The following is a 9,983-nucleotide window of genomic DNA, read 5'->3' as shown; positions in this document are numbered from 1 at the left end:
ATTCTCTAAACTTGGGGTGTGAACCTCCAGACTGGTTTTTGAGTCTGTAAAGGAAGACAACGCATTTCAATATTAAATGAGATAGAACACAGAAGTCCTACTTAGAGCTGAGTGTGGTCGCTCACATTTGCAATCCCAGCATGTGGGGAGTCAAGGCAGGAGGATCAGGAGTTCAAGGCCATTTTCAGCTACACAGTGAATTTAAAGGCTGACCCAGATCACAGAAAACTGTCTGAAACTAACAAACAAAAACCCCACACCCAACTCCACATACATTTTATTTCTGCCTAGAAGAGTGTCTGTGACGATGTTGGAGCTCACATCACATTCATTCTGGCTTCCCAGCACTTCGCCCACTTACTGAATTTAGGAGTTAAGTCCATAGTCAAGGAAGGTGGGAGACTGGGGAGACTGGGAATTGGGGTAGATTCAGCTAACGTCAGCCAGTCACCGCGAGCAAGCCTCCGCTCCCGACAACTGGGTCTGACTCCATAATCCATCTAGAGTGGAGGACTTTGGGCAACTGCCGGTGTGTGCGGTGTCCAGCGACTCCTTCATGGTCTCTCTTCCCCTTTGTAGCTCACTGGTAAATCCAAGAGTTTCAGAAACTCAGGAGAGCCAGGTGTGGCCACACCTTTAATTCCAGGACTCAAGAGGCGGACAGAGGAAGATCTCTTTGAATTTTAGGGCAGCCTGATCTACATAGCAAATTCCAGGCCAGCCAAGGCTACATAGTGAGACCCTGTTTAAAAACAAAACAAAACAGGAAAAGAAAAAGAAAGTAAGACGAGAAGCCAAGCCTCAAATCCCTTTGAAGGCAGGGGAGGTGAACGGAAGGCTTCATTAATATATCAGTTGTGTGATTCATAGTTGGAGGGAAGAGGATGGATTAAAAAACCCACCCTAGCATGTGTGAGGCCCTGGGCTGAATTCTTAGCACTGAAAACAAACAAACAAACAAAAAGTACATTAGGATCTGTGAGGACTTGGCTGGTAAAGTGCTATGCAGATGTGAGTGTCTGAGTCCAACCCCAGGACCCGCATTAAATATAAGTACACGAAAGAGCTAGATGTGGTTGTGCACAGCTATGATCCCAGTCAGTGCTGGGGAGGCAGAGGCAGGTGGATCCCCGGGCTTCCCAGCTAGCCCAGCCTACTTGGCAAGCTCCAGGCCAGTGAGAGACTCTGTCTTAAACAACAGCAACAACCTAGCAGGTGAGAGATCTTCCTGTGGCCTTCATATACATTTGCACACATGTGTATGCATGCCTGTAGACACACAAGTACCCACATACAGAAACATGTGTGCACATGTGCACACACACACAGTGTGTTTAGTAGACAGTGTCTTTTCCAGGAGAACAGTAGGAGTACCACATCTCACTATTCTAGGACTTCATAATCCAGAGACCATCTTGAGAAGGTTGTCTAGCAGTGGTCTTTTTTGTTTGTTTGTTTTTCGAGACAGGGTTTCTCTGTGTAGCTTTGCGCCTTTCCTGGAACTCACTTGGTAGCGCTGGCCTCGAACTCACAGAGATCCGCCAGGCTCTGCCTCCGGAGTGCTGGGCTTAAAGGCATGTGCCCTCAACGCCCCCGGCCTAGAAGTGGTCTTTTGGAAAGGCATGAGAGGAGAAAGTTAACCCATTGGGCAGGCCAGGCCTGCATATCCTGGGAATGCTTCTGCCACTACCCCCACAGACCTCAGGCAACCACCTACAATCCTGTCCTCTAAGCCTAGGGCGCAATGAGGTTTACCTAGTAACTGATGATGCTAGGCTGAGACACTCAGCGATTGGTCCGACACACCTACCCAGCTAATCTGACAACTTTCCCTTCGGGACCCAGAATTTGGTCGAGTTAGATGTAAATTGAGGATCTAAGGGGGGTCTGAGTAACCTGGAGCCACGTCTGCAGCAAGAAACAGGGGACCTGAGCAACAGGCACTACGTTTTCCTCAGTGTGTGGAGACGTTTGTCCAGGCTGGGGCAGGAGAGGCCTCGAGGCCCCTGCGAGATCCGGCCCAGGAGCCTGACCTTCCCGCACCTCCGGAGAGTGGAACATGGATAGACTCCTGCCGCTGCTGCTGGGCCTCAGCCTGGGCTGTGTGGGAGCAGGTAAGGAATCCCCTCTCAGACCCCCCCTCTTCTGGAACCCTCCTCCCTCCCCTGCTGGAACTCCCCCCTCCTGCTCCTGTTTGGGGTAAAACACGCTCTTTTTTCCAGCAGGTGTGAGTGCTCCGGACGAGCCAGCCCCCACCATGGCACAGTCCAGCACTCTGGACTGTACTTACAGCAGTTTTAACAATGAGCCAGTTTAGTAGGTCCTGTAACGGATGTCCCTGCTGGGACGTAGGAATGGACTGGGTACCCCTGCACCCTGGTTCCTAGCATGGTGCCGGCCTGTATTAAATGCTCTGGAGATTTGTACGGAGTCAAAAGTCAAGGATATTTCCAGCACAGAGCAAGGCTGACTCTTTTTCTTGACTCCATTTCCTTCTCTCTCCTTTCCCCCTTGTCTGTCTGTCTGTCTGTCTTTCATTGGAGAGAGTCACACTGTCTAGCCAGACTAGCCTTGAACTCATGGCAATCCTCCTGCCTCGGTGCTGGGATTACCAGTATGCCCACCACACTTGCTTGACCCTTTATCTCCCTGTGAATGGCATGCTGCTCCGAGCCTCTGTGTTTGGGGTGGACAGCCAGGCTGACCATGCAGGGATCTCGGGTGCTCTCTCCTCTCACTCAGTCTCACGTACAGAGGAACCAGTGCTGTTTTCAGCTTTGTGCACATGAATCTCCAGCTCATTCCCAAACTGGATGCCTCTGATGGGTGTGAAAGTTAATCACGTTGTACCGTATTACTCTGGTAGAAAAGTGAGATTGACTTTAACACGCCTTTTCTGTTTTTTTTTTTTTTTCTTTTTGCTGTTGTTGTGTCAAGAAAGCCTGGTAAACTGAGTCATTTAAATGTATTGTGAAACTTAAGACCACTGCTGATGAAAAACAATGGCCAAATTTAAATTTCAGGGCCTGGAGAGGTGACTCAGAGATTAAGAGAACAGGCTGTTCTCACAGAGGGCCCAGGTTCAATTCCCAGCACTCATATGGAGGTTCATGGCCATTGGTGACTCCAGTTTCAGGAGACCTGGTGCCCCTTTTCTGGCTTTTGATGGCACCAGGCTCAAATGTGGTGCAGAGACACATATGTGGGCAAAACACTCATACATAAAATGAAATAAATAAATCTTTAAAAAAAAAAAACCCAAATACTCAAGTATCAGGTTGAAAATTAGAGGAAAGGATCTAAAAATGTCTCTGTTGCTGCCATCTCCCCTTCACTGAGGCTGTCAGAGCCCCCAGAGTGGCAGTGTGGTCAGCAGATGAAGCCTGAGGTGGGAAATCTCTGCCAGTCTGGCTGCAACCGAGGCTTGGGTTCTCTGCTCAATGCAGAAGAAACAAACAACAGCAAAAACCAGCCCAACAATTTAACACTCTTGTGACTGATGGGTGCCCCCACCCCAATTCTCCTGGACTGGATAGACATCCTACAGTCCAATTCAGTGCTGACTCTCACAGAAGTTAACACAGGCCGGTCGGCCAGAGGCTCAGCCCCACAGAGAGAGACAGTCCCTGTGTCAGATGATAAACTTAACCCGTAAGCTCAGGATGACCCACAGCTTCTGTCCAGCGTGGCTGAGCCAGAGCCCCTTGGTTTGGGTAATAGAGAGGGCATACAATCTATGCAAATTGTTTACTATTGTTCATTTATTGCACGAGTTTGTCTGTGTGTGTATGTGTGTGTGCGCCTGCTTATCTGCATGTGCGCCACATTCATGTAGTGCCCGAGGAGCCCAGAAGGGCATCAGACTCCCTGGAACTGGGGTTACAGTGAACCGCTGCCTGTGGGTGCTCCAGTCAGAACCCTGGTCCTCTGCAAGAGCAGAACATGCTCTCAACCACTCAGCCGCATCTGCAGCCCCACGAGGAACATTTTAAAGAACAAAGCAGGGGGTCTCATAGGAGGAAGTCCAGACAGACCCCAGGTGCAGTAGCTTTCTGCCTCCATGGAGGTGGGGTATGCCCCCTTCCAGCATATGGGTATGTCTCCCAGCTGGGAAGGTGTCAGAACCCCACAATTTGGGCTTTGGGCTGCACCATATAGACAGGATTTATTTTTAACCCGGTCTCCAGTCCTCACCCTGCTGCTCCACAAGGACGGGGATGTAAGTCTCAGGCTTCCCATCATGGCTCCGTCTTTCCAATGCCAGGCCCCACCCCAGGGTTCCACCAAGATTGATCTCATTAGAACAAAGACCCTGAGGTCACCCAGTCCCCAGGGATTCAGAGCTCTGTCAGGGAACAAGCTAAAGACCAGGTGTTAGGACAGAAAATGCATCTACCCCTTACGCCCACCACCTCAAGCAGTTATACGGGTTCTTGGAACTTTGTGCTAGTATCTAAGGGCAGAGACTGTATTCGTAATGGTGCCACGAAACAAGCAGACACTGACGTGTCTTCTCTTTCCTGGCTCTTCCAGGTGGCTTCGTGGCTCATGTGGAAAGCACCTGCCTGCTGGATGACAATGGGGTTCCGAAAGACTTCACATACTGTGTTTCCTTCAACAAAGATCTGCTGGCCTGCTGGGACCCAGAGGCAAAACAAATAGCCCCCTGTGAATTTGGGGTGCTGCATGGCTTTGCTGAAGGCATTTCAAAATACCTCAACCAAGATGAGAGCCTGCTCAAGCGCTTGGAAAACGGGCTTCGGGATTGTGCTGTGCACACACAGCCCTTCTGGGATGCATTGACCCACAGATCGAGTGAGTAGAGGGGCTGAGGGGCGGCCGGGAGGCACAGCCAGGAGGGCAGAGGATGGGGAGGGTGGGGAGGGTGGAGGGTGAGGGGCAGCTGGGAAGCACAGCCAGGGGGGCAGAGGACAAGCAGATTCTTGAGCATCAGAGGGGTTGATTCCTGAGCAGGAAGAAACAGTGTGTGGACCTGGAGTGTAGGAAGAGGGAGGCTGGACACCGAGGGGAACAGTGTGATGAATGGAGACGGAACAGAAGATGGAGGATGGAAGGTGTGAAGAGAAGGGACTGAGTGGGACCCAGACACAGGAGCCACAGCACGGCAGGGTATAGATCCGAGTCAGAAAACCCCCAGTGACTTTCCCAACACCTTAGAGTCTCTTATTTTTATTTATTCCAGTTAAAGACCTTTTCCCACTACTGGGGATTGAACTTAGGGCCTTGCAGATGCCCGGCAAGCATTCTACCGCTGTTATGTTCTGGCCCCCTTTCTCCTGTTTGTTCCGAGGCAGGGTCTCCTTAAGTTGCCCAAGCTGGCCTTGAACTTGAACTCTTCTGCTTCAGCCTCCCAGTTAGCTGGGATTACAGGCCTGGGTCTCCAGCCTGGCTTGTGCCTGGTTCTTTGGCTCAGATTTTGTTGTTCCATATTTGGAATGGGTGCAGGAGTGGGGACATCTGGCGGTGTTCCAGGGATTCCAATGCTGCCTCTCTTCTTCCCCGAATCCTTTCCATTGAGAACAGCTCACGAGAATGGCTTACACTTTGTATAAGTAAACTTTGACGATCTCCATAGGTCAGAATACTATGTCATAAGATGGCCACCTTTTCATCATTACTTGGCCGAAAGCCCTGGGTACTACGCTAGACAGGGAGACAATACCTTGGGTGAAGCCGAGGGAGCCTGTATTTTAACATAATTTCTTGGATTTTCTCTTAAAATATTGCTAAAAAAACACTCTGATAAAGGCAAGTAGGGGACTCACTCGGGAGGATAAACTGGCAGAAGACAGCCATCTTCACCCCATCACCGGGCACGCTGCTACAGGCCTGTGGTACCGGCTCTTGTGGGGAGGCAGGAGACCAGGAGTTAGGACTATCCCTGGCTACATAGTGAGTGTGAGGCCAGCCTGGGCTATATGAGACCCCATCTCAGAAAACACACAAGCCTGTGGTCGGGCGAGATACACAGAGACTGTCTGGACAGCTCGTAGCCCAGACAGCATCTACCAATCGTGGTCAAACATGGCTTTGGAGGAGAAAGGAGGAGGTGACGAGAGAGTGAGAGAAATCCAGCGAGGCGGGAGCGCGTTCTGTTTCCTCTTTCACTGGGTGGCTGGAGAAATCTCTGAAGGGATGAAATGGGACTTCCTTCGAACCGTAAGGAACTGTTTCTCCCATGTAGAACCACCGTCTGTTCGAGTAGCCCAAACTGCCCCCTTTAACACGAGGGAGCCCGTGATGCTGGCCTGCTACGTATGGGGCTTCTATCCGGCGGACGTGGTCATCACGTGGATGAAGAATGGGCAACTTGTCACGCCTCACAACATCAAAGAGAGGGCTGCCCAGTCCAACGGAGACTGGACATACCAGACCGTCTCCTACCTGGCCTTAACCCCGTCCTACGGGGACATCTACACCTGTGTGGTACAGCACAGTGGGACCCCCGAGCCAGTCCGTCAGGACTGGAGTAAGTGTATGGGAACTGGGACATTGGTGGTTGGGAAAGGGACATCGCTATTTGGGCCGAGTAAGACACGGATGGATGCCTGGTAGAGAAGGGCATGCTGGGATGGGACGTCTGAGGGTTTGCAAGCAGAGTTAGGCTCTGGACTAAAGGAGTACAGGGGTCAGCCATTGCTTGGCAGTGGTGGCGTGGATCCTTTCATCTGTTTGAGGGAGAGAGAGAGGAGGCTGATTGTCTCCTCCAAAAGAATGTAGATTTGATAACATTTCTGGAAACAAAGCTCTGGAATTTGCTGTTTTAGTTTTCCCAATATTCATCCGTCATGTCAGGCCAGGACTGGGAATTGAAAAAATAATAAAGCCTGAAGAAGAAGGGATTTTCTTTCAGTATAGGGCTGTGCTGAATTTGGGCATCTTTTCAAGCCTAAGAAGATGATAAAGCCATGGCTGGTAGATACTTCAGTGAAGGGGCTAATTGATAAAGAACTCATTGCCCCTGTTTGTACCCTAGGGCTGGGGGTACTTAAAGGCAATGAGGGGGTACATACCGATGCAGAGATTATTGGAAAGACGAGGGGAAGAACAAGGAAGGGTGAGGGCGGCGAGGAAAAGCCCAGAGGAGGGGTCCAGTCTGGCTGCGGAGGCCAGGCTTTCCCTGCGGGGAGTGCGTGTCTGCTGCTGGTTCTAGTCCATGGGAGGCGATGCTGATCCCTGGGAGGCGATGGGGTCCTGGTTAAGGGTGACTGTTGCTGTGATGAAGCACCATGACCAAAAGCAAGCTGGGGAGGAAAGGGTTTATTTGGCTCACATTGGTCCATCCTTGAAGGAAGCCGGGACAGGAACTCAAGCAGGGCAGGAACCTGGAGGCAGGAGCTGATGCAGAGGCCGTGGAGGGGAGCTGCTTACTGGCTTGCTCATCGTGGCTTGCTTAGCCTGTGTTTTTTGTAGAACCCAGGACCATCAGCCCAGGGATGGCACCACCTACAATGGGCTGGGCCCTCCCCCATCCATTGCTAATTAAGAAAATGCCTTACAGGCTTGCCTACAGCCTGGTCTTCTGGAGGCATTTTCTCACCTGAGGTTCCCATCTCTCAAATGACTCTGGCCCGTGTCAAGTTGACACAAAACCAGCAGCACCGATGGGAAACAGGAGGGGAGTGGAGCACACAGGCCCTTGAGCTTTCCAGGGTCGGTCTCCTTTGTAGGGCACGCAAGGAGTTCCTTTGGTGATGGGGTGCTGCTCTTCTGATGTTGGGGTAGGGATCCAGGTGGGGTATAGTCCAGAACAGGAACATCTCTGGCAAGCGGGATGGCAAAGGGCTGTAGGGTGGGGTGGAGGGAGACATGGACAATGTGGATGTGGGGGGACTCATACCACGTAACCTTGGAGGCCTGGAAAGAAAGGAGACATTTTAACAGGAAGCTGCTCAGAGCATAGATGGACGTCATCACTACCATGGGAATGAGCACTACCTGGCTGCCGGGGAGGGAGGTGCCCTGGGAGTGGCGAAACCACAGAGATGCCTTGAGAGTCCCCACCTGGGGAGGGGAGGAGGCTGGGGAGGGTGGGGGGGGGCGGCGCAGAAACTGGGTGGTAACTCTGGCAACACAGTTTCCCCAGGGTCATTCCAGAAGTGGGTGGTGTGGTGAAAAAAGCCATTTTCTTGGGAGTGCGTTGGTGTGTAGCAGACCCTTTGGGCTGGGATAAAGACCTTCGGCCTCGGAGGTGTACGCTGAGGTGAACTGAGCTGCCCGGGACTAAGCTGTAGACATTAGTTCTGAGAACTTCCCATTACTTTGCAGCAGCTGGGCTGTCCCCCATCCAGACGGTGAAGGTTTCGGTGTCTGCAGCCACCCTAGGCCTGGGCTTCATCATCTTCTGTCTTGGTTTGTTCCATTGGCGGAAGTCTCGCGTCTCCAGTGAGTGATCCCCGGAGTGCTCCCCAGCCCTCCTCCTCCTTCAGCTTCTCTCTTTGTGATCAATTTTCTCATTCTCACTTCTTCTGTTGTAAAGACCCGAGGAATGCTAGATTCTTGCATCCACAAGGACCGGCCTAATCTGTGTCTTCCTCTTCTAGGCTACATCCCTCTCCCTGGATCCACTTACCCAGAAGGTAACATTCCTGTTGGTCTGTGGCTCACGGGTCCTCAAAAGGGGTGGGGTGTTATGGTGCTCACAGTAAGGGCCATTTAACGAAGGGGGTGATTTAACCAAGACAGCACTCGGGCTGTGATGATTCTGGGAAGGGAAGAAGCCTGAGCTCCTTCTCTGAGCCCCACGGAGTACCCATGGGGAGCGGCTGGAGGTGGCTCCTTTGTCTTCAGCATTGGTAGCCGGGTATCTGCATCATCAGAGTCTGAAGGGTTCTGGCATCGGGTGGTCACACAGATGAATGTTGGGTCTGTGGGATCGTCACCTCTCACTGATTCCTATTGTCTGCAGGGCGGCACTAGAGGGCAGAACTGAGGAGATTCCGATTCTTGAGGATGCCTCCGTGGCCCCCCACATCTTCAGGACACCTCGCTTTCTTGTGTCATAATTTCCTCTGCTCTTCCCCATGTAAATATTAGCAGTTTGGGGTATTCATAATCAAGTCATAGTCCCAGGCTGCCTTCTGAGGAGGGAATCAAGGCCCTCCAGAAGAGGGGGTTCAAGACCCTCCAGAAGAGGGGGTTCAAGGCCCCTCAGAAGAGGGGGTTCAAGGCCCTCCGGAAGGCCCCACTCCATCACAGAGGGTGGTGTGTTGTAGGTGATCATGTCTAAGAAATAAACCGGTGGAATTACTGGCCTTCCTCGTTTGTCCCGTGGCTTTGGAGGAGGGACTGCGGCAGGGCGTGGCTGGAGGTGACCCTCTCCTGTGACGTAGCCAGTGGCACCTCCCCATTTCCCGTCTGCATGGAACAACTGGAGGCAGCTTTTGAAATTGTAATTCGTAAGAAGAAATTAAGTGCAGTGAGATAGTTACCGTGTTGGGGGGAGGGTAACAGCTAGGCTCATAAGAGGCCTTTTGAAACTGCATTTTATTTACTTTGTGTGCGTGCATGTGTATGTGTGTGTGTGCATGTAAGTGTGCATGCATGTGAGTTTGTGTGCATGTAATTGTGTGTGAGTGTGTGTGTGCATGTGAGTGTGTGTGCATGTGTGTGTACATATGTGCTCATGCAAGGGCACTTGCCACTGCATGCATCTAGAGTCAGAGGACTATTTGCAGGAGTGGGTTCTCTTCTCCCACTGTGTGGGTTCTAGGGGTTGAACTCAGGTCGTTGGCCTGGCAGCAGGTGCCTTCACTCACTGATGCACCTTGTCAGCCTGTAGGTGATCTTATGAGGGGTAAATGAGTTCATACCTGTAAAGAGCCAAGAATGTGCCTCGCATTCCCTGAGCCCACAGTAGTGGCCTTTGCTGTTCCTGCCGGTGCTCAGGTTGTTTCTTCCATGGTGTGGATAGGGAAGGACGATTAGGGAAGGGCGATTGCATCTTTAGAGGAGAGGGGACT

The 9,983-nt window shown here is 51.7% G+C and overlaps 1 protein-coding gene across 1 annotated transcript; it reads left to right on the top strand.

Annotated features, from left to right (window-relative positions):
• Window positions 1-1,489: 1,489 nt before the first annotated feature.
• Window positions 1,490-9,275, top strand: LOC102913796 (class II histocompatibility antigen, M beta 1 chain). The gene is made up of 6 exons (XM_006997044.4): window positions 1,490-2,114; window positions 4,534-4,815; window positions 6,206-6,490; window positions 8,290-8,406; window positions 8,565-8,600; window positions 8,930-9,275. The coding sequence occupies exons 1-6, from the start codon at window positions 2,060-2,062 to the stop codon at window positions 8,938-8,940; spliced, it is 786 nt and encodes a 261-aa protein (XP_006997106.1). The 5' UTR covers window positions 1,490-2,059; the 3' UTR covers window positions 8,941-9,275.
• Window positions 9,276-9,983: the final 708 nt, after the last annotated feature.

This window comes from Peromyscus maniculatus, chromosome 21 (genome assembly GCF_049852395.1).
Source record: "Peromyscus maniculatus bairdii isolate BWxNUB_F1_BW_parent chromosome 21, HU_Pman_BW_mat_3.1, whole genome shotgun sequence".
NCBI classification, from domain to species: domain Eukaryota; kingdom Metazoa; phylum Chordata; class Mammalia; order Rodentia; family Cricetidae; genus Peromyscus; species Peromyscus maniculatus.
This window is presented reverse-complemented; position numbering and strand designations above follow the sequence as displayed.